Source organism: Nerophis lumbriciformis, linkage group LG04 (genome assembly GCF_033978685.3).
Source record: "Nerophis lumbriciformis linkage group LG04, RoL_Nlum_v2.1, whole genome shotgun sequence".
Classification (NCBI taxonomy): domain Eukaryota; kingdom Metazoa; phylum Chordata; class Actinopteri; order Syngnathiformes; family Syngnathidae; genus Nerophis; species Nerophis lumbriciformis.
Window position 1 is genome coordinate 4,545,181 of NC_084551.2, and position 25,575 is coordinate 4,570,755.

Sequence of the window (25,575 nt, forward strand, 5' to 3'; positions counted from 1 at the left end):
ATGTTCATATGAAACCACATTCCAACCTCTCCAAAAAATATCACAATGTATATTTTAATTGAAAATGTACACTGTTAAACTATACATCTTGAAGTTATCACAGGTATTTTTTTTCCCCCAGTCGTGGTCAAAAATAAACTTCAGAAACATTTATATAGTCACACAGTCACAATATTAGGTACACCTGTACACTCTTCAATCGATTCAGATCTGCATAAAAAAACAGCTGCTTTTAGCAGCAGTTATGTCACTGTATGTTGCACGTCTGTGTTACTACGCACATGCCAAGAAAAACACTTCCATTAGGGTTTTATGTAATGTAGTAATGGGCACATTTATAATAACATTTAATATTTACGTATTTTGATCATTTTAAGCATTCATTTCAAAAACAATGTCAGCTTATCATTTAAATGTGCTTAAATGCTTTTAACGTCAAAGTTGTGAATCAACACCAGTGTGAATTTCTCTCATGTGCTTGATGCATCAAAGCCTTGGGTGTTGTTTTTAAATGATGGTTTATTCTAAGGCTATTTGGTGGTATACCAGTAGTTGTCCTGTATGGAGCGTTGAAAATGGTTTAAAAATGAGGTGCACTCGTCTGAATATGAAGCCAACATAACTCAGCACTTGCCTCGATATCAGAGATGGCAGAGTTGAGCGAGCAGGACCAGTTGACCAGCCTGTTGCTCCTGTAGATCACTCCCTCATCGTGCATGCGGATAAAAGCTTCTTGCACAGCATAGGAAAGTTTCTGGAAAAATGGAAGAAAATAATCGTTTTTGTAGTTCTGGTGAAACCAGACTGCTGCGATCAGGCCCGGCCCTAACCAATCTGGCGCCCTAGGCAAGATTTTAGGTGGCGCCCCCCCACATCGGCAGTGAAGTGTATATACTCACAAGAAACCGAATAGCTTTGTCTTTGACCTTTTTTTTTTTTTTTTACTTACAACTATACCTAATATATAAAGGGGTGGAAAAGTGACTATTACCTGCAGGGCAAACATTAGCTAACCAGAAGGCAATAACAATGTAAACAAAAAACACCTGCTTAAAAGATCTAATACAAATGTCCCTGAGGAATGTAGGGTGAGTACTGTAATTACCTAACGTTACATTATTATTTTCCATAACAATTTAGCCCCCTCCACAATATTAACCCGACGTTAAAACAGAACTAGCTATTTATTGATTAGCAATTGCCGAATCATGTAACATTAGCTTAATGCTAAAAAGCCAGGTTTCTATCACATTCTGTAACAGACAAATCATTTCATGTAGGCTAACGTTACCTACCTGCTAACTCTGTCTTTTCTCGTTTCTACTCCTCTTCTTTTCTCTTTTTTCTTCCCTGGGCACCTGACAGTTTTGACCGTTTTGACACCTTGTGTTGATTTTTTGATGTGGTGACGTCCAAAAAGAGTCATGATACGGGAAGGGAGGGGGCGCACCGTGCGGGGGAGAGGGTGGGGGGTGGGGTGGCGGGGGGGGGCGTAATGTTGTAACAAATAATATTTCTATTAAATAGGCTTTACTTTGCATTTTAATTAACGTGGGATTATTTTTTGTATTTAGAAATAATAATACCAACTTTTTTTTTTTTCTTTTTTTTTTCTCCAACATTTGTGGCACTGGCGTGGCGCCCCCTGATGGACGGCGCCCTTAGCATTTGCCTATACGGCCTATGCCACGGGCCGGCCCTGGCTGCGATACTCACAGGGTCCATTGTGAAGCAGGCTCGGTCCCAGTCCAGAGAAGAGCCGAGCTTCTTCAACTGGTGGTAGATTCGGTCTCCCTTTCTGAAGAGGAAAACAGAAATAAATACAAAGTTTGCCAACATTCACATCTCATCCATTACGTTCTCCACGCACTCGTTCTTCCATTTCCACACTTCCTGGATGAAATTCTCCCTGCCAAGGTCGTGGCGGCTCATGCCCCTATCCCTCATCAGCTTCTTTTCCACCACCACCTGGGTGGCAATGCCGGCGTGATCGCAGCCTGGGTTCCACAATGTGGTCTCGCCTCGCATTCTGTGCCTAGATATAAACACACAGGAAGCAAATTTAACATACAAAGAGAATACCAGGATTCCAGCCTGTAAGCATACTTACCATCTGGTCAGAGAATCCTGGATGGCGTTGGTGAGCGCGTGACCCAAGTGAAGTGAACCGGTCACATTGGGTGGGGGGATACACATCATGAATATGCCGTTGGGGTTTGGTTCACTAATGCTTTTCCTCTGTAGAATGCAACAAAAAGAAAATTAAAAATTACATAAAGTGGACAATGATCAATTACTGTAATTTTCAGGCTAAAGACGTACGTGTTTTTAAGCCTCACCCACTTAATTTTTGTACAAATTTTATTTTGTTCATATATTGGGTGCACATGTCTATTAGCCGCAGGTGTACGAAGGTGATGGAGTTGAGGTGAGTCTGGGTTACTTAATCCGCCGGCGAGACTTTCGTCTGGAGGCGGTTTGCCTCTGGACTTTTGCCTTTTACCACGCACGCCTTTTTGGACTTCTATAACCCGTTAGTGGCGGTGGATTTTCGTTCCGTGCGGTGGCTTTTATGATGGCCAAGTCAATCGCTTCCGGCGGTTTGTAAAAATTTCGTTGCATCTCTTTTCAAGATGAGGGTGAGTGCACAGAGATTTGATATGTCCACCATGACTAGTTCAGTAATTTCATTGGTCAGATGTGGCGATGTTAAATTCATTGAAGACACGTGAGGCTCGTGAAGCCAGAAAAATCACAAAATTAGACGCAGCATTGTAGAAAGCACAGGGTTCAAAGTCCAGGGAACAATAGACCCCAAATTTCGGTATTCATTTCAGTAGCAGAAGCATGTATGCCAATTTCAATATTGGATAAAATAGAAAATAAATCTGTATTGCTTAACCAATTACCTCTATTATAAAAATGGTTCTCTTTATTAATCCATATTTAATTGTCCTATTTTAATCTTCCATCCATCCATCCATCTTCTTCCGCTTATCCGAGGTCGGGTCGCGGGGGCAGCAGCCTAAGCAGGGAAGCCCAGACTTCCCTCTCCCCAGCCACTTCGTCCAGCTCTTCCTGTGGGACCCCGAGGCGTTCCCAGGCCAACCGGGAGACATAGTCTTCCCAACGTGTCCTGGGTCTTCCCCGCGGCCTCCTACCGGTCGGACGTGCCCTAAACACCTCCCTAGGGAGGCGTTCGGGTGGCATCCTGACCAGATGCCCGAACCACCTCATCTGGCTCCTCTCGATGTGGAGGAGCAGCGGCTTTACTTTGAGCTCCCCCCGGATGGCAGAGCTTCTCACCCTATCTCTAAGGGAGAGCCCCGCCACCCGGCGGAAGAAACTCATTTCGGCCGCTTGTACCCGTGATCTTGTCCTATCGGTCATAACCCAAAGCTCATGACCATAGGTGAGGATGGGAACGTAGATCGACCGGTAAATTGAGAGCTTTGCCTTCCGGCTCAGCTCCTTCTTCACCACGACGGATCGATACAGCGTCCGCATTACCCAAGACGCCGCACCGATCCGCCTGTCGATCTCACGATCCACTCTTCCCTCACTCGTGAACAAGACTCCGAGGTACTTGAACTCCTCCACTTGGGGCAAGATCTTCTCCCCAACCCGGAGATGGCACTCCACCCTTTTCCGGGTGAGAACCATGGACTCGGACTTGGAGGTGCTGATTCTCATCCCAGTCGCTTCACACTCGGCTGCGAACCGATCCAGTGAGAGCTAAAGATCCTGGCCAGATGAAGCTATCAGGACCACATCATCTGCAAAAAGCAGAGACCTAATCCTGCAGCCACTAAACCAGATCCCCTCAACGCCTTGACTGCGCCTAGAAATACCGTCCATAAAAGTTATGAACAGAATCGGTGACAAAGGGCAGCCTTGGCGGAGTCCAACCCTCAATGGAAACGTGTCCGACTTACTGCCGGCAATGCGGACCAAGCTCTGGCACTGAGCATACAGGGAGCGGACTGCCACAATCAGACAGTCCGATACCCCATACTCTCTGAGCACTCCCCACAGGACTTCCCGAGGGACACGGTCGAATGCCTTCTCCAAGTCCACAAAACACATGTAGACTGGTTGGGCAAACTCCCATGCACCCTCAAGGACCCTGCCGAGAGTATAGAGCTGGTCCACAGTTCCACGACCAGGACGAAAACCACACTGTTCCTCCTGAATCCGAGGTTCGACTATCCGGCGTAGCCTCCTCTCCAGTACACCTGAATAGACCTTACCGGGAAGGCTGAGGAGTGTGATCCCACGATAGTTAGAGCACACCCTCCGGTTCCCCTTTTTAAAGAGAGTCTTGTGATCAAAATCTTGTGATTTTCTATTTATTATTTGTATTTACTTGTAATTAATTATTTTAAACTCTATTTCCCCCCATTTTCTTCCTATTTCCCTTTAATTATTCACTACATAACCTACCATATTGCACACAATCTCTATTATTTGAACATTTTAAGACAATGTTAACAGGAAGTGATTAGACTATCAGTAATAGTTGAGACAAAGAGAGAGGGGGTAGGATGGAATAAACTCTGTTTCTTTCTACTCCTTTACAGACATGTAGAATTGCGCAACAATAACCATGTGCTGTTCTTTTGATAAATAAATAAACCCATGGCCATTCTAATATATTGTATATCCTCAAATAGCGGCAGCGGATCAGGCATCTATTAGGTGTGAAGTATTTATTATTTCCTTATTATATTAATTATTGTCAACACAATAAAATTAAAATCATATTAAAGATGGGGTTTTTTAATTACAAATTTAAATAATGAGGCACAAATAAAATAATGTCAAGTGAAGCGAGAGTTTAAAACAAAATAAATGGGCTGTGTGGACAGAGGCAGACTGAGCGGTGCTAAATTGGAACATAAAGGGCTAATTGCTTGAAAATACTTTACTACTGCACAGGGGACTGGTTTACATCTGACTAGCAGCCGGCAGTACAGCACACTTTAACAGTTTACACTAGAAACATTTCCCTTGTGGATCATTATAGTTTATGTAAGTCTAAGTCTAAGTCTAAGTTCTTAAGTGAACCAATAGCTTTTATGAACTAAAGTAATTACAATCTCTTTGGAGCAGGCAATTAATTACCGTAAGCTTTTATTAGAATGGAGGACACTATTGGAATGAACAGCAGTACCCCATATTCAGGCTTGAAAAATCCCTGCTTCTCCCACCACGGATACCAGGCAGCCTCCACATACTGCGGACTGTACGAGTCAGGCAGCGCACTGATGACATCTGTCAAGAGAGAAAAACAGGTTGAAATATTCACCTGAGGCCAAATGGGGAGTATATTGACATTGTTTGTGACATATGGCACAATGCTCCTCCTTACCACTGGGGAACAAATGTATAAGAAATGAGCTTGTACTATTGTAGTGAGTCTTTAGATTGGGCATGTGGAACTGATGTTATGCCTGGTGTGTGTATAATAAAGAAAGTGTTCTGAAATATACAAGTTAAAATATTTTATAATGAAATTAAATACTCATATTTATAATTATGTTAGGTTACAACAAACTGCATTTTTTTCTGCTAGTGTGGTTTGTTTGGTTGAGTATAAACGCGATTACTCCAACCCTAGTTTGCACCAAACAAGAGGATTGAAACCGTCTTGGTCTGCATGCAAGTAAGCTTTGGTGCGGTTCAGTTCACTTGAGCTGATGTGAACACTACACATGGCAGTGTCGACAAGACAGCAAACAGCATGCAGAAAAATAAACATACAAGACAAAATGCATTGGATAAACAGCAGAATATAAGAAAATTAACTTGCATGTTCAACCAGGCAGACAAGATTTTGTACATATTTTGTCCCAAAAGAGAATCAGGTATTTCCTTTATGTTCTTTACTGCTCACTATTTTGTCCCGTGACAAACTCACCAGTGTGAACGCACAACGAACAACATGTACCACAAGTAAGAGTAGGGATGGGTATCGTTTACATTTTTACCAATACTAGTACAAAATCGGCACTTTAAAAACGGCGCAAGTGCCCGTAAAAAAATGATTTTTTTAATTTAACTGAATTTTGTGACATTCATGTTGAACTAGGGATGTCCTGATCTAGGTTTTTGCACTTCCGATCCGATACCGATATTGTTTTTGCACTTCCGATCCGATACCGATACTGACCGATACCGATACTGACTGATAATGGCCTATCCGAGCATGTATTAAAGTTTAAAGTTATTTAGCCTACTTAGTTGTCAGAATCATGTTGAAAAGGGTTTTAGTACTCTTGATAACAAATAGCCAGCTGAATTAGGTGAGTTTGAATAATACACAATGGTTGGTAACAAGAAACTGACCTGTTTATTCAAGGATAAACACAAAATAGACAAAATTATACATGACAAACAGAAATGGCATCATTGAAACAAGGGCTGGGCGATATGGCCTTTTTTTAATATTGCGATATTTTAAGGCCATATTGCGATACACGATATATATTTTGATATTTTGCCTTAGCCTTGAATGAACACTTGATGCATATAATCACAGCAGTATGATGATTCTATGTGTTTTGATTGATTGATTGATTGAGACTTTTATTAGTAGGTTGCACAGTGAAGTACATATTCCGTACAATTGACCACTAAATGGTAACACCCCAATAAGTTTTTCAACTTGTTTAAGTCGGGGTCCACTTAAATTGATTCATGATACAGATATATACTATCAGATATATACTATCATCATAATACAGTCATCACACAAGATAATCACATTGAATTATTTACATTATTTATAATCCAGGGTGTGGAGGGGGGCGTCGGATGTAAGTGTCAAAAAGACAGCCAAAAGAGTTTGATATGAGAATAAATCTAAAGTTAAAATATAGGGTAGAAATGCATCCATTTGCAGGAAATGTAGTCTTGATTTTCAACATTTTCTTTCAAGGCTTGCATGTCTACATTAAAACATTCTTCTTCATACTGCATTAATATATGCTACTTTTAAACTTTCATGCAGAGAAGGAAATCACAACTAAAAAAATCACTAATTTTTTCATACGGTGTTGATGTGGAAATTTTTGCCTCGGCATTTTGATGGTGTGGACGTGTGGCACCGAATGGAAATAAGCGTCTCGACAGACGTTATAATATTTGAACAATGATGACGAAAACTGTTTTCTCTGTCGTGTCCGTGTGTCGAAAATTGTTATGCGCTTATTTTTTAATTTGATTTTGTGCGTGGCATATAATTGCTATGCGCAGAGGACGTTTAAACAGTGCGCAATTGCACAAGCGCGCACCTTAGAGAGAACGTCGGTCACACGGCTGCGCTAGCATCACAGCTAACGTTAGCCATGCTGCTACCTCTCTGCTCGGGGAGGACGTATACGTATGTGACGTATGACGTGACAGTATGTGGCGTGTGTTAGAAGGTGCGCTTGCTGTCTGTGATAAGCACAGACACAGAAAAGAGTGAGAAGAGCCTGTCGTGTAATGCCAGCAGCTAAAAGCAACTGCGTGAGAATCCACAGACCTTTAGATGTGTTGAAGGTGTGCTGGAAAATGCGGAACGGAAATTAGGTAGCAGCAGAAAAGTGGAATGTACTATTTAAATAGGTGCGTTGGAAAACACGAAGCAGAGTTGTTTTTTTTAACTGGATCTGGATCGGCATTTTCCCATGCCTTGCCGATACGCATTTTTTTGCAAATATCGGCGGCCGATTCGATCCAAATATCGGATCGGGACATCCCTATGTTGAACAGACTAGTAATTCAACTTTTTAATTATATACATTAAATTATAACCAAGTCATACATTCAAGAATAATAAAACCAACAAAAACATTTAATTGGAGCCATCATTGGTGCATAGTGGGGACGTGTTGTGTTGTTGGGGCTCCTGGCTAGCGTTGCACTGCTAGCAGCATTATCAGCACTGTGTCAGCGTGGCAATAAAATTAAAAAAAAGTGTCATCTCTGTCGGCTTCTGTTGGGACGCTATATTCGCTGCATGAAACAGATCAATAAGTGGATGCAAAAAACAATTTTCTTCAGCTAAATTTGGACAAAACTGAAATCATTGTCCGTGACCCACAGGAGCCAAGATAAACTAGTATTAGTCTCCTTGAGACCCTCTCCCTGAAACCAAATATTCATGTTAGAAATCTAGTGGCGATAATGGACTCAGACTGGAACTTTGACATTCACATTAAGTCCATAACCTCAGCAGCTTTTTACCACCTAAAACATTGTCAAAATCAAAGGAATAATGTCCAAAGCAGATTCAGAAAGACTAATCTATGCCTGTCTTTAGCAGGTTAGAATACTGTAATGGTCTTTTCACTGGGCTCTCTAAACGAGCTGTAAAGCAGCTGCAGTACATTCAGAATGTTGCTGTTCGAGTCCTGATTAGAACCAGTAAATATGACCATATTGGTACAGTGTTTAAGTCACTGGACTGGATTCCTGTTGCTTAGAGAATGGACTTCAAAACTACTCTGCTTGTCTAAAATTATTTTCATGGGTTTGTGCCAAAATACATCTCTGACATGTTACAGCCATATGAACCATTTCAGGTTCTTAGAACTTCAGGGAGTGGTCTCCTGTTGGTGCCCAGAGTAAGGACCAAACATGGTGAGGCTGCATTTTCGTAAAATCTGGAATAATCTTTCAGAAGGTGTGAGACAAGCCTCAATGTCTGCAATGTTCAAATCCAGGCTGAAAACACTTAACAATTGTGCATATGACAACTGAAAGTATTTTATCTACACTCCATCCATCCATCCATTTTCTACCGCTTGTCCCGTTCGGGGCCGCGATGGTGCTGGAGCCTATCTCAGCTGCACACTCTTTGATTTTAATTTGAATTCTGATTGTTTCATGATGATTATATTTTATGATTTCAATTTGAATTATGATTATTTTTGTGACTGTTTTATTTTTATTAAAGCACTTTGAATTGCCCGGGGTACGACATGTATTCTGTAAATAAACTTGTCTTGCCTTACATTACTTAAAAGACATTACTTGCACAATATCGCCGGTAAATACTTGTTGCAGGTTACAGAGTCTGCATTCATTTAGCACCAAAATAACTTGAATACCTTTTTTCTCCCCAATGGGAGTAGGAATGTTGTATGTGATAATGCCCAACTCCTTCTTCTCAGGTTTGGCCTTTTTCTAAAAAAGAAAAAAAAAAAGTAGTGTTAAATACTGAAAATCCGAACAAATCTAAAAATAGTGATGGGTCAAACGATTCTGAAACATTGATGCAATATGAAACACAAGGAGGGTTCCTTGAAAGTTCTATGCGTGTAAGAAAAAACAATGCTGTGTCATTTGACTGTGAAGCACCAAACTGTGTTTATCATGAAACGATTCATATGGATTACAAGTGACAGCTTGTACTTAAAAAAAAAACCAATACAATTAAAATTAAAGCTGCAAGCAGCATTGGTCGGGCCCGCGTATTTGGCAGGTGCTAGTCCTAAGTGTCCCAATACTTTTGTCTACTTATAGTCTGAAGTGTCCCAAGACTTTTGTCTAGTGTACCTACCTTGTCTGCATTGTGTGGGCACGTTGGTGCTTCCTGCTTTTAAGCAGCCATCTTAAAAAAACAGCAGCGCAGCAGCATCAGCGCAGCGGGTCTTTGAAGGGTCATAAAATCAAAACCGGAGCAGGTATTAAAACGCTGTTCTGTACACAAGGGTTTAATCTCTCTCCTGTGTTAGTTTGAAGCCGAAACGACAAACGCGCTCAGAGGAGATAGTTTTTGAAGGAAGGTGACCGGTTTTTACAAAAAATTTGTTTTGAAGGGGGAATAGCAAACTTCCTGTTGATTTTTGCTGGGTGTTGTCAATTTATGAAATGTAGGTCTAAGTGAGACCTACATAGAGGTTTTTGTTTCATGTCTCTCCGACCTTCCCAGGGAGGCAGTTTTGTCAGTTTTTTCATCCGAGGAGCAGTTTTTTGTGCGTTTCATTAAAAAATTGCGCTAAAGCACAATTTTGAGATTTGGGGTTAGGTTTTTTTATTAGATCACAATTTTTGCCAGTCCTGATGTGTGTGTTCAGTTCGGTGAGTTTTGAAGCATGTTAAGGGGGTCAAATTACAGCTCAAAGAGGCAAAAGTGACTGTTTTTAGTACTTTTTTGTCTTGAAGGGGGAATTGCAAACTTCCTGTTGATTTTTGCCCGAGAATATACTATTATGAAATCTAGGTCTAAGTCACACCTACATAAAGGTTTTTGTTTCATGTCTCTCCGACCTTCCTAGTGGGAGGTACAGGCAGTCTAGTTTTTTTTTTTCGTAGGGGGCGCTAGAGCGCAATTTTGAGTTTTGTGGTTCGTTTTTTTTTTTAAAAAGGCAATTTTCGCAGGTCCTGATGTGTGGGTCAAATATGGTGAGTTTTGAAGCATGTTAAGTGGGTCAAATTACAATTTAAAGTGGCGGCGGAAGAATAAAGAATAATAAAACCTTACAAATTCAATAGGTCCTTATGTCCCATTGCATAAGGACTCCCTTTGGGAGTCCTTATACAATGGGCCATGTGGGCCCTAATTAAATAAATATTTCTAATTAGTTGGGTGCTGCGTTTGACTTTTTTATTTAATCGCCATCACCGATCTAAATTGAACCAAGAAAGCAGTCAAATTCTGAAGTGAGGGTTCATTTGGACCATAAAGACCAAACAAGGTAGATTTTCCTGTTTAATAATTGTTTCATTGAGCAGAGCTGCACGTTCGTTTCATACCCTTTCCTGCGCAGCCATTTGTTAAAATAACAAAAAAAACAATTGTATTAGCTAGCTATTAATTTTTATCCATCCATCCATTCATCCATCTTCTTCCGCTTATCCGAGGTCGGGTCGCGGGGGCAGCAGCTTAAGCAGGGAAGCCCAGACTTCCCTCTCCCCAGCCACTTCGTCCAGCTCCTCCCGGGGGATCCCGAGGCGTTCCCAGGCCAGCCGGGAGAGATTGTCTTCCCAGCGTGTCCTGGGTCTTCCCCGTGGCCTCCTACCGGTCGGACGTGCCCGAAACACCTTCCTAGGGAGGCGTTCGGGTGGCATCCTGACCAGATGCCCGAACCACCTCATCTGGCTCCTCTCGATGTGGAGGAGCAGCGGCTTTACTTTGAGCTGTGGAGGAGCAGCGGCTTTACTTTAAGCTCCCCCCGAATGACAGAGCTTCTCACCCTATCTCTAAGGGAGAGCCCCGCCACTCGGCGGAGGAAACTCATTTCGGCCGCTTGTACCCGTGATCTTGTCCTTTCGGTCATGACCCAAAGCTCATGACCATAGGTGAGGATGGGAACGTAGATCGACCGGTAAATCGAGAGCTTTGCCTTCCGGCTCAGCTCCTTCTTCACCACAACGGATCGATACAGCGTCCGCATTACTGAAGACGCCGCACCGATCCGCCTGTCGATCTCACGATCCACTCTTCCCCCACTCGTGAACAAGACTCCGAGGTACTTGAACTCCTCCACTTGGGGCAAGATCTCCTCCCCAACCCGGAGATGGCACTCCACCCTTTTCCGGGAGAGAACCATGGACTCGGACTTGGAGGTGCTGATTCCCATCCCAGTCGCTTCACACTCGGCTGCGAACCGATCCAGTGAAAGCTGAACATCTTGGCCGGAGGAAGCCATCAGGACCACATCATCTGCAAATAGCAGTGACCTAATCCTGCAGCCACCAAACCAGATCCCCTCAACGCCCTGACTGCGCCTAGAAATTCTGTCCATAAAGGTTATGAACAGAATCGGTGACAAAGGGCAGCCTTGGCGGAGTCCAACCCTCACTGGAAACGTGTCCGACTTACTGCCGGCAATGCGGACCAAGCTCTGACACTGATTATACAGGGAGCGAACTGCCACAATAAGACAGTCCGTTACCCCATACTCTCTGAGCACTCCCCACAGGACTTCCCGGGGTACACGGTCGAATGCCTTCTCCAAGTCCACAAAGCACATGTAGACTGGTTGGGCAAACTCCCATGCACCCTCAAGGACCCTGCCGAGAGTATAGAGCTGGTCCACAGTTCCACGACCAGGACGAAAACCACACTGTTCCTCCTGAATCCGAGGTTCGACTATCCGGCGTAGCCTCCTCTCCAGTACACCTGAATAGACCTTACCGGGAAGCTAGCTATTAATTTTTATTTGCAGGTTAAATGTAATGAATTTCATTAACACATTAGAAGGCGGATAACCATAAAGTACGGTACTTTCTATTCTATTCTATTATGAAACTCGAATACATCAGTGCAATGTCAATACGGGTAGGTAGTTGTCATTTACCCATGACTATCTAAATTCTATTTTAAATGAACTAAATCTAATATACCTCTGTGGCTGGCTGAGTCTTCTTCTTGGCCTCAATTTCCTTCTTCTGTTGAAACTTCTCCAACTTTTCTCTCTTCTTTGCCTCCTTCTTCAACTGGGCTTCTGTCTTTGGCGGGCCTAAAAGAGAGAAGCATCTAAAGTCTGTCCAAGAGCAATAAAAACCAACAACAAAACAAATGTTCCCAGACGATATGCGGACCATTAGGCGCATCTCCCGCCGGGCCAACAGTAGCAGCAGCTGGAGGACTTGCTTCGTAATCAGCGTTTGTCCTGGTTGTCACTGGCACCATCTTCTCACACAGCGTGACCTCGCCCAGCACCTTCAGGAAGTGTCGCTGGTTGATGCAGGTTGTGAACCATCTGGTAACGTTGGTTAAGACCTTCCTGTCTGCTGGCTCCAACACCTGTAAAATAACAAATGTGTGCTTCAGGAGAATTGAGTGAAAGCAGCAAACATGGATGAAATGAAACATACATACATATTTGAAGGGGAGAAGAAGAGCTGCAGACACAGCCATATCTGCGAGGGTGATGCTCTCCCCTACAAGGTATGTTCTTGGTTCCAGCATCTTGTCAAGAACTTTTAAAACTCGCAACAACTCTGCATGGGAACTCTGCTGGTGCTGACAAACAACACAACACATCACATCAATAACCTCATAAAAACAGAGCGAGCTGGAAGATTCCCTCACCTTCTTATCCATCGCAATCACCCCCATGAGCGGGAAGACGACTGCGCATGACACCGGGATGAGCTCGTTGTCTGCGAAGCTGAGCCACTGCCAAACCTGACTCTGCTGCTTGGCACCAACGCCAGCCTTCTTACCCTGATGAGCCAGGTACCAGGACACCGCATTGGCTCCACTCAGCACTGTGTCACCTTCACCAGGGCCCAGCACGAGAGTGGGTCTGGAGCGGGCATTGAGGCAGGCGGGGGGATCCTCTGTGATGGTCTTGACACGGGAGGACGGGGACAGCTCGGCAGCGAGGAGAGCGAGAAGGCTTCTGAAGTCGTCAGGGTGAGGGGATACGTACAGAGAGGCCATCTCTACACAAAACACAACGTGTCCACGTTGAAATACAAAGAACACTTACAACCTCAAACTGTCAAAACTAAGGATTGTTTATAGCACAGGGATTATCAAACATATTGTTAGCTTACATTTTTAGAATGCTAAGGACTACTGCATACCTGCCAACTTTTGAAATCAGAAAAACCTAGTAGCCAGGGTCCAGGGGCCGCAAGTCCTGGTGGGGGGTTCAGCTTCGCCCCCCCCGACGCAAAATGATTATTAGCATTCAGACAGGTTAAAATGTTGCTAAAACCATCACTTTTCTATCAGTCACAGTGACTTTTCAAAACAAAAATATTACAGCAAAAATCATATGGGTTGATTGACATGTTTATTCTGTAAGCTAACTTCAATAGTTTGAAATGATTTTGACAGTTAATGCCAGTTATCCTGTCAACCTTTCACAAGACTTCAATTTGTTAATTGAAAGTATAAACACTTTTTACAGTAAACAAATGGTAAAACAGTACTAAACAATTCCATTAAAAAAAAAATTGGTGTCATTATTAACTTTCTGTCCAAGCTTGTATAATCTACTGCCTTGTTCAATTGTAAAAAATATTCTGTGCCTAAAATTCACATTTCTATCACAATTATCATACTGTAAACATGGTAAGCTAACTTCATTAAAAATAATAGTCCTGTCAATAGCGTGGAATTACAATTCAAATGTAGTTTTTTTGTAAGCCTTTCAAAATAATTCAAAATATGAAAAATTCATGAAAATTAATTTAAGCCATCAGACACTTGAAAAGTGGCACATCACATCTCTAATGTAATCATTTTAACTTTTCAACAGCAATAGCACTGCAAAAATATTAAGGACATACTTCTGTATTTTGGTAGTTATGCTGTCAACATTTAACAAGATTTCTTCAACTTGGACTTGAAAGCATAAATAGTATTAACACTTTTAACAGTATAACAGTACTAAACAATTCCAATAGATAAAATTGGTGTCATTACCTTTTTGTGGCTAAAATCCAAATTTAGCAACGGCATTAGACTTGTGTTTTTTTGTCCCAACGTGGTCTTTTACATCGCTAATTCCTCCGTGTCCGATCGAAAAATCTTGTCTGCACAAGGTGCAATTCGCGTAGTTTTCACCCTTTTTGGAACGGATAATTATTCCCGGATAGGCTTTTGAATATTCTTCACGGAATGACTGCAGTTTTCTTTTCGGTTTAAGACTCGTTTGCGATTTTTCTCCGGCTGATTCCATGATCGTTCGCTCGTTTGGAAACAATGGGCAACAGGTGCCTCGTGCTTGGCAGCGGTGCTATAAATAGTCTCGCGCATGGCATTCGGAATGGCTCGACAGGAAGTTACGGGAAGCAGTGTCGATTATCATTGTTGTTACGCGATTTCGTGAATAAAACTTAAAAAAAAAAAAATTGTTTTAATTAATGAAAAACCGTATTTTTTATCACTGCAACCGTAACCCGGAATAGGTTGATGAAAACTGTACTAATTACGGGAAAACCGGAGTAGTTGGCAGGTATGCTACTGTTTGTATACCTGATGGTCATCTTAGTGCGGTCTGGACTGCGTTCACACTTCAGTCAGTAGAACAAATAATGGTCTTAGTTTAGCATATGCATAAAGTCCTGCCTCAATTGGACACTAAAAACAAAAAAAAACATTCAAATTCCCCAAAAAATTCAGTTGCCTAAAAAAACGGATTTAAAAAGGTTGTACAAATGTTTTCATGTTCTAGCTATGAAAATCTTCCATTTATATTTAAAAACTCCCACTTTGTTGGAATTTATTTACCATGGTCAGACCCAGAACCAATTAACAGTGATAATCGAGGGTTTACTTTATAGATGTCAAAAACATTTCTAGAGATGTGCTACAAGCAGACAGCGTTTCTGAGGACTTCAATACGACCCTTTTGTTGAAAAGAGTATGGTATATTTAACTACTTCTCGGCTTACATTTAACTTTTATTTTCACTCCGCTTTCCGCTGGGTGTTTCCACGCATCGCCTGATTCTGCTCACATTTAGTGGCACGACATCGTGTTTTGGTGCGGTTGGCGTTGACACTTGGCTTACTCAGGACTAAAGTCCACTTTCAGCCTGGCCAGGACCGCCAGAAAGATGGGTCTCGGTGCCCCCGTTCAATCCAGTCCTGTTGGTCCTGGACCGCATTCACACTTGACCAATCAAACCATACTAGCAAATGGACTTGAGTCTACTCAGTTTCAGAGGTGGGTAGTAACGCGCTACATTTACTCCGTTACATCTACTTGAGTAACTTTTGGGATAAATTGTACTTCTAAGAGTAGTTTTAATGCAACATACTTTTACTTTTACTTGAGTATATTTATAGAGAAGAAACGCTACTTTTACTCCGCTACTTTTATCTACATTCAGCTCGCTACTCGCTACTAATTTTTATCGATCTGTTAATGCACACTTTGTTTGTTTTGGTCTGTCATAGTGCCTGCGTTTCAACAAATACAGTCACTGGTGACGTTCACTCCGTTCCACCAATCAGATGCAGTCACTGGTGACGTTGGACCAATCAAACAGAGCCAGGCGGTCACATGACCTGACTTAAACAAGTTGAAAAACTTATTCGGGTGTTACCATTTAGTGGTCAATTGTACGGAATATATACTGTACTGTGCAATCTACTAATAAAAGTTTCAATCAATCAATCAAAAGTGTGAAGGAAAAAAGACCCTTTTTTATTTCAATCGTACATCCTGTCAAAAGCATAAAGACTGACTGCACAGTTCCTGTCTTCACAATAAAAGTGCCGCTCCATCGCGCCTGCGCTTTCAAAACAAGAGTCTCCGAAAGCCAGCGCAAACAAGCTAGCAAGCTACGGAGTTTGCCGCCAATGTATTTCTTGTAAAGTGTATAAAAACGAATATGGAAGCTGGACAAATAAGGTGCCAAAAACCAACCACTTTCATGTGGTATTAGACAGAAAGGAGGAACTTTTTTTCTCCTCCATTTGAAAACGTGGACGCTATCAGCACTACGGTCTGATTACAATCAATGCAAGTCATCAGAATCAGGTAATACACCAACTTATATTCTTGTCTTCATGAAAGAAAGGAATCTATATGTGTTAAACATGCATGTATATTCATTAAAACACCTTTAACATGTAAACAAAAACGGCAAAATAAATAAATATAAATTATATACTGTATATATATATATATGTGTGTGTATATATATATGTATATGTATATATATATGTATATACATATATATATATATATATATGATATGTGTGTGTATGTTACTCATCAGTTACTCAGTACTTGAGTAGTTTTTTCACAACATACTTTTTACTTTTACTCAAGTAAATATTTGGGTGACTACTCCTTACTTTTACTTGAGTAATAAATCTCTAAAGTAACAGTACTCTTACTTGAGTACAATTTCTGGCTACTCTACCCACCTCTGCTCAGTTTTAACCAGACCAATAACAATAAGGGTGATAGAAACAGTGCTGTTTTGAAAGTGCTACCACAAAATCTCTAGTCAAAACATCCTCTTTATGACAACAGCACTCTTTGGTATTTTATGGCTCGCTGTTCCGTCTGTTTTCATGACAAAACCGGGGTTGTACATCATCTTCTACTTCAGGGGTGCCCACACTTTTTCAGCAGGCGAACTACTTTTCAAATGACCAAGTCGAGGTGATCTAGACTTAGACTTAGACTTCTTAGACTTCCTTTTTATTGTCATTCAAATTTTAACTTTACAGTACAGATAAGAACAACATTTTGTTGCATTAGCTCATGGTAGTGCAGGATAAAAAAATCAATAAGGTGCAGATATAAATAAATAGATTACTGTACAGATAAATATATTGCACTTTTGCATATGCATCCACGTTTATGGATGTATGTTATATTGTCTTTAAATTCCAGCGAGATAATCCATTTTGGGGGGGAATTGAGGGAATTGTTATGATGCGTTCAAGAGTCTTACGGCCTGAGGGAAGAAGCTGTTACAGAACCTGGAGGTTCTGCTACGGAGGCTGCGGAACCTCCAGCAGTGAAAACAGTCCCTGGTGGGGGTGCATACATACATACTAGAGATGTCGATAAATGCGTTAAAATGTAATATCGGAAATTATCGGTATCGATTTTTTTTATTATCGGTATCGTTTTTTTTGTTTGTTTGTTTTTAATTAAATCAACATAAAAAACACAAGATACACTTACAATTAGTGCACCAACCCAAAAAACTTTCCTCCCCATTTACACTCATTCACACAAAAGGGTTGTTTCTTTCTGTTATTAATATTCTGGTTCCTACATTATATATCAATATATATCAATACAGTCTGCAAGGGATACAGTCCGTAAGCACACATGATTGGTCCACTAATAGTACTAACCTTTAACAGTTAATTTTACTAATTTTCATTAATTACTAGTTTCTATGTAACTGTTTTTATATTGTTTTACTTTCTTTTTTATTCAAGAAAATGTTTTTAATTTATTTATCTTATTTTACTATTTTTTTTAAAAAGTACATTATCTTCACCATACTTGGTTGTCCAAATTAGGCATAATAATGTGTTAATTCCACGACTGTACAGGTAAAAGCCAGTAAATTAGAATATTTTGAAAAACTTGATTTATTTCAGTAATTGCATTCAAAAGGTGTAACTTGTACATTATATTTATTCATTTCACACAGACTGATGCATTCAAATGTTTATTTCATTTAATTTTGATGATTTGAAGTGGCAACAAATGAAAATCCAAAATTCCGTGTGTCACAAAATTAGAATATTACTTAAGGCTAATACAAAAAAGGGATTTTTAGAAATGTTGGCCAACTGAAAAGTATGAAAATGAAAAATATGAGCATGTACAATACTCAATACTTGGTTGGAGCTCCTTTTGCCTCAATTACTGCGTTAATGCGGCGTGGCATGGAGTCGATGAGTTTCTGGCACTGCTCAGGTGTTATGAGAGCCCAGGTTGCTCTGATAGTGGCCTTCAACTCTTCTGCGTTTTTGGGTCTGGCATTCTGCATCTTCCTTTTCACAATACCCCACAGATTTTCTATGGGGCTAAGGTCAGGGGAATTGGCGGGCCAATTTAGAACAGAAATACCATGGTCCGTAAACCAGGCACGGGTAGATTTTGCGCTGTGTGCAGGCGCCAAGTCCTGTTGGAACTTGAAATCTCCATCTCCATAGAGCAGGTCAGCAGCAGGAAGCATGAAGTGCTCTAAAACTTGCTGGTAGACGGCTGCGTTGACCCTGGATCTCAGGAAACAGAGTGGACCGACACCAGCAGATGACATGGCACCCCAAACCATCACTGATGGTGGAAACTTTACACTAGACTTCAGGCAACGTGGATCCTGTGCCTCTCCTGTCTTCCTCCAGACTCTGGGACCTCGATTTCCAAAGGAAATGCAAAATTTGCATGGTTGGGTGATGGTTTGGGGTGCCATGTCATCTGCTGGTGTCGGTCCACTCTGTTTCCTGAGATCCAGGGTCAACGCAGCCGTCTACCAGCAAGTTTTAGAGCACTTCATGCTTCCTGCTGCTGACCTGCTCTATGGAGATGAAGATTTCAAGTTCCAACAGGACTTGGCGCCTGCACAAAGCGCAAAATCTACCCGTGCCTGGTTTACGGACCATGGTATTTCTGTTCTAAATTGGCCCGCCAACTCCCCTGACCTTAGCCCCATAGAAAATCTGTGGGGTATTGTGAAAAGGAAGATGCAGAATGCCAGACCCAAAAACGCAGAAGAGTTGAAGGCCACTATCAGAGCAACCTGGGCTCTCATAACACCTGAGCAGTGCCAGAAACTCATCAACTCCATGCCACGCCGCATTAACGCAGTAATTGAGGCAAAAGGAGCTCCAACCAAGTATTGAGTATTGTACATGCTCATATTTTTCATTTTCATACTTTTCAGTTGGCCAACATTTCTAAAAATCCCTTTTTTGTATTAGCCTTAAGTAATATTCTAATTTTGCGACACACGGAATTTTGGATTTTCATTTGTTGCCACTTCAAATCATCAAAATTAAATGAAATAAACATTTGAATGCATCAGTCTGTGTGCAATGAATAAATATAATGTACAAGTTACACCTTTTGAATGCAATTACTGAAATAAATCAAGTTTTTCAAAATATTCTAATTTACTGGCTTTTACCTGTATATATATATATATATATATATATATATATACATACATACATACATACATACATATACACATACATATATACATAAACACGTGAGATCGACAGGCGGATCGGTGCAGCATCTTCAGTAATGCGGACGCTGTATCGATCCGTGGTGGTGAAGAAGGAGCTGAGCCAGAAGGCAAAGCTCTCAATTTACCGGTCGATCTACGTTCCCATCCTCACCTATGGTCATGAGCTTTGAGTTATGACCGAAAGGACAAGATCACGGGTACAAGCGGCCGAAATGAGTTTCCTCCGCCGGGTGGCGGGGCTCTCCCTTAGAGATAGGGTGAGAAGCTCTGTCATCCGGGGGGAGCTCAAAGTAAAGCCGCTGCTCCTCCACATCGAGAGGAGCCAGATGAGGTGGTTCGGGCATCTGGTCAGGATGCCACCCGATCGCCTCCCTCGGGAGGTGTTTAGGGCACGTCCGACCGGTAGGAGGCCACGGGGAAGACCCAGGACACGTTGGGAAGACTATGTCTCCCGGCTGGCCTGGGAACGCCTCGGGATCCCCCGGGAGGAGCTGGACGAAGTGGCTGGGGAGAGGGAAGTCTGGGCTTCCCTGCTTAGGCTGCTGCCCCCGCGACCCGACCTCGCAGAAGAATATGGATGGATGGATGGATATATATATATATAATGTATATTTATTAATGACATAGGTGTTTTTTGTTAACATGTTATAGGAGTTTAATAAAAATACAGGCATGTTTAACATGTATAGATGACTTTCTTTCATGATGACAAGAATATAATATTTCCTGACTCTGATGACTTGGATGAGAGGATTCACAGTAATGCTGACAACATCCACATTTTCGAATTTACATTGTGGAGGAGGAATAAAGTCCTCCTTTCCATCCAATACCAGGTGAAAGTGGCTTAGTTACTATTATTACCAACTTACGCCAACAACAAAAGCGTACAGCATGAGCTAGCTTGATTGCTCCCACCTGTCAAAAAGTGACTAAAAGCCGATGCTAAACTTAGCTTTGGTTAAAAAGTCCAACATGAGTACTGTAGTTGCAGCAGCAATTTGTTTCATTAACCAAGGCGGACATAGTTTTAAAGTGGTTCTAGCATGTAACTGTGTTGTGAAAGTGTGTCTGTGTGTGGCTCTTACCTTTGAAAGAAAGAAGGAGACGTCACCGCATGAGCACTCCAGCCGTCTGATGCAATGAGACAACATTTCCGGGTTGGAAAAGCCGCTTCCGGTCTAGAACGGAAGTCACTAAATAAAAAAAGACCCTCAAAATTAAAACCGTGATTTAATGGGAATGAAGCAGAACGTCTTGTTCATTTATACTCACCGATATTTTTTAAATTGTTTTTATGATTACATAATTTACTACGTTTATATATTATAATTTCTTTACATTTTATCACAATATAATTGAGGGTATCTGGTTTGGTGGCTGATTGATTGATTGATTGATTTAAACTTTTATTAGTAGGTTGCACAGTGAAGTACATATTCCGTACAATTGACCACTAAATGGTAACACCCGAATAAGTTTTTCAACTTGTTTAAGTCGGGATCCACTTAAATTGATACATGATACAGATATATACTATCAGAGGTGGGTAGTAACGCGCTACATTTACTCCGTTACATCTACTTGAGTAACTTTTGGGATAAATTGTACTTCTAAGAGTAGTTTTAATGCAACATACTTTTACTTTTACTTGAGTATATTTATAGAGAAGAAACGCTACTTTTACTCCGCTACTTTTATCTACATTCAGCTCGCTACTCGCTACTAATTTTTATCGATCTGTTAATGCACGCTTTGTTTGTTTTGGTCTGTCAGACAGACCTTCATAGTGCCTGCGTTTCAACAAATACAGTCACTGGTGACGTTCACTCCGTTCCACCAATCAGATGCAGTCACTGGTGACGTTGGACCAATCAAACAGAGCCAGACGGTCACATGACCTGACTTAAACAAGTTTAAAAACTTATTGGGGTGTTACCATTTAGTGGTCAATTGTACGGAATATATACTGTACTGTGCAATCTACTAATAAAAGTTTCAATCAATCAATCAAAAGTGTGAAGGAAAAAAGACCCTTTTTTATTTCAACCGTACATCCCGTCAAAAGCCTAAAGACTGACTGCACAGTTCCTGTCTTCACAATAAAAGTGCCGCTCCATCGCGCCTGCGCTTTCAAAACAAGAGTCTCCGAAAGCCAGCGCAAACAAGCTAGCAAGCTACGGAGTTTGCCGCCAATGTATTTCTTGTAAAGTGTATAAAAACGAATATGGAAGCTGGACAAATAAGATGCCAAAAACCAACCACTTTCATGTGGTATTAGACAGAAAGGAGGACATTTTTTTCTCCTCCATTTGAAAACGTGGACGCTATCAGCACTACTGTCTGATTACAATCAATGCAAGTCATCAGAATCAGGTAATACACCAACTTATATTCTTGTCTTCATGAAAGAAAGGAATCTATATGTGTTAAACATGCATGTATATTCATTAAAACACTATTAACATGTAAACAAAAATGGCAAAATAAATAAATATAAATTATATACTGTATATATATATATATATATATATATATATATATACACACACACATTTATTTATATATATATATATATATATATGTGTGTGTGTATATATATATGTGTGTGTGTATGTATATATGTATATATATATATATATATATATATATATATATATATATATATATATATATATATATATATATATATATATATATATATATGATATGTGTTTGTATGTTACTCATCAGTTACTCAGTACTTGAGTAGTTTTTTCACAACATACTTTTTACTTTTACTCAAGTAAATATTTGGGTGACTACTCCTTACTTTTACTTGAGTAATAAATCTCTAAAGTAACAGTACTCTTACTTGAGTACAATTTCTGGCTACTCTACCCACCTCTGTATACTATCATATATATACTAACATCATAATACAGTCATCACACAAGATAATCATTATTATTTACATTATTTACATTATTTACAATCCGGGGTGTGGGATATGGAGGGGGGGTGGGGGGGGGTGGGGGGGTGTTAGGTTTGGTTGGTATCAACACTTCTGTCATCAACAATCAGCATCAACAATTACATCATCAGAGAAATGGATATTGAAACAGTGTAGGTCTGACTTGGTAGGATATGTACAGCAAGTAGTGGACATAGAGAGAGAGATCAGAAAGTATAAAAAAAAGTGTCTACATTTGATTGTTTGATTGTTTACATTTGATTATTTACAATCCGAAGAGGTATTATGTGGAAGGGAGGGTGTTAGTTGTAGTTGCATGGAGGTGTTCTTTTAGTGCGGTTTTGAAGGAGGATAGAGATGCCCTTTCCATATTGATGTGGCACAGAAAGAGAATGAGTGAAGATCTTTGTCAGTTCGGAATCTGGGTTTAACGTGGTTAGTGGAGCTCTCCCTGGTGTTGTGGTTATGGCGGTCATTTACGTTAAGGAAGTAGTTTGACATGTACTTCGGTATCAGGGAGGTGTAGCGGATTTTATAGACTAGGCTCAGTGCAAGTTGTTTTACTCTGTCCTCCACCCTGAGCCAGCCCACTTTGGAGAAGTAGGTAGGAGTGATGTGTGATCTGGGGTGGAGGTCTAGAAGTAATCTAACTAGCTTGTTCTGGGATGTTTGGAGTCTAGATTTGAGGGATTTGGAGGTGCTAGGGTACCAGGAGGTGCATGCGTAATCGAAAAAGGGTTGAACGAGAGTTCCCGCTAGAATCTTCATGGTGCTTTTGTTGACCAGAGAGGAGATTCTGTAGAGAAATCTCGTTCGTTGGTTGACCTTTTTGATTACCTTGGTTGCCATTTTATCACAGGAAAGATTAGCCTCTGGAATGGAACTTAGGTAGGTGACCTCATCTTTCCTTGTGATAACAATGTCACCCACTTTTATAGTGAAGTCACTGACTTTCTTAAGGTTGATGGGACCCAAATAGGATGGATTCCGTTTTACCCAAGTGTATGGATAGCTTGTTGTCAGCGAGCCAGGATTAGGTCTCTGCTTTTTGCAGATGATGTGGTCCTGATGGCTTCATCTGGCCATGATCTTCAGCTCTCACTAAATCGGTTCGCAGCCGAGTGGGAAGCGACTGGGATGGGAATCAGCACCTCCAAGTCAGAGTCCATGGTTCTCGCCCGGAAAAGGGTGGAGTGCCATCTCCGGGTAGGGGAGGAGACCTTGCCTCATGTGGAGGAGTTCAAGTACCTCGGAGTCTTGTTCACGAGTGAGAGAAGAGTGGATCGTGAGGTCGACAGGCGGATCGGTGCGGCGTCTTCTGTAATGCGGACGCTGTATCGACCCGTTGTGGTGAAGAAGGAGCTGAGCCGGAAGGCAAAGCTCTCAATTTACCGGTCGATCTACGTTCTCATCCTCACCTATGGTCATGAGCTTTGGGTTATGACCGAAAGGACAAGATCACGGGTACAAGCGGCCGAAATGAGTTTCCTCCGCCGGGTGGCGGGGCTCTCCCTTAGAGATAGGGTGAGAAGCTCTGTCATCCGGGGGGAGCTCAAAGTAAAGCCGCTGCTCCTCCACATCGAGAGGAGCCAGATAAGGTGATTCGGGCATCTGGTCAGGATGCCACCCGAGCGCCTCCCTAGGGAGGTGTTTAGGGCACGTCCGACCGGTAGGAGGCCGCGGGGAAGACCCAGGACACGTTGGGAAGACTATGTCTCCCGGCTGGCCTGGGAACGCCTCGGGGTCCCAAAGGAAGAGCTGGACGAAGTGGCTGGGGAGAGGGAAGTCTGGGCTTCCCTGCTTAGGCTGCTGCCCCTGCGACCCGACCTCGGATAAGCGGAAGAAGATGGATGGATGGATGGATAATAACAATGTTTTAAAAACATGTTACACGTAATTTATAAGGATTGAAAATTCAAAAGGGTTATAATTCAAGCCTCTCTCAACTTATTTTAACCAAATGTTTAACTATCCATCCATCCATCCATCCATCCATCTTCTTCCGCTTATCCGAGGTCGGGTCTCGGGGGCAGCAGCCTAAGCAGGGAAGCCCAGACTTCCCTCTCCCCAGTCACTTCGTCCAGCTCCTCCCGGGGGATCCCGAGGCGTTCCCAGGCCAGCCGGGAGACATAGTCTTCCCAACGTGTCCTGGGTCTTCCTCGTGGCCTCCTACCGGTCGGACATGCCCTAAACACCTCCTTAGGGAGGCGCTCGGGTGGCATCCTGACCAGATGCCCGAACCACCTCATCTGGCTCCTCTCGATGTGGAGGAGCAGCGGCTTTACTTTGAGCTCCCCCCGGATGACAGAGCTTCTCACCCTATCTCTAAGGGAGAGCTCCGCCACCCGGCGGAGGAAACTCATTTCGGCCGCTTGTACCCGTGATCTTGTCCTTTCGGTCATAACCCAAAGCTCATGACCATAGGTGAGGATGGGAACGTAGATCGACCGGTAAATTGAGAGCTCTGCCTTCCGGCTCAGCTCCTTCTTCACCACAACGGATCGATACAGCGTCCGCATTACTGAAGACGCCGCACCGATCCGCCTGTCGATCTCACGATCCACTCTTCCCTCACTCGTGAACAAGACTCCGAGGTACTTGAACTCCTCCACTTGGGGCAAGATCTCCTCCCCAACCCGGAGATGGCACTCCACCCTTTTCCGGGCGAGAACCATGGACTCGGACTTGGAGGTGCTGATGTTTAACTATGACTTACTTTAACCAAATGTTTATCTATGATAGTTATTTTTTTCTCCATACAGTCCTTTGTCGTGCAACACATTACATTTACATGTATCCATCTTACAAATGCTGTATAGTACAACTATAAATTGTTACCGCAACTATGTTTTTTGTTGGATTAAAGAACATATAAATAATGTAGTTGTGCTTTTATTCGGTAATTATACAGCAAGCAAGTGCAATTTAAAAAAAAATGTAGGTCCTCCACAATAAACAAACTGGACAAGATGTGTCATAGTTCAAGTG

General features: G+C 41.8%; 1 protein-coding gene across 1 annotated transcript in view; it reads right to left on the reverse strand.

Annotated features, from left to right (window-relative positions):
* vars1 (valyl-tRNA synthetase 1) overlaps positions 1 to 20,799 on the reverse strand; it is a 62,989-nt gene extending 42,190 nt beyond the window's left edge. The window contains exons 1-11 of the mRNA XM_061947670.1: positions 20,723 to 20,799; positions 13,031 to 13,386; positions 12,818 to 12,961; positions 12,538 to 12,742; positions 12,340 to 12,455; positions 9,099 to 9,174; positions 5,174 to 5,274; positions 2,111 to 2,238; positions 1,871 to 2,035; positions 1,717 to 1,798; positions 635 to 754 (exon numbers count right to left, since the gene is read on the reverse strand). Of these exons, the coding sequence (XP_061803654.1) occupies positions 635 to 754; positions 1,717 to 1,798; positions 1,871 to 2,035; positions 2,111 to 2,238; positions 5,174 to 5,274; positions 9,099 to 9,174; positions 12,340 to 12,455; positions 12,538 to 12,742; positions 12,818 to 12,961; positions 13,031 to 13,384 (1,491 nt within the window). The 5' untranslated portion in view covers positions 13,385 to 13,386; positions 20,723 to 20,799. The remainder of the gene's footprint in view (positions 1 to 634; positions 755 to 1,716; positions 1,799 to 1,870; positions 2,036 to 2,110; positions 2,239 to 5,173; positions 5,275 to 9,098; positions 9,175 to 12,339; positions 12,456 to 12,537; positions 12,743 to 12,817; positions 12,962 to 13,030; positions 13,387 to 20,722) is intronic.
* Positions 20,800 to 25,575: the final 4,776 nt, after the last annotated feature.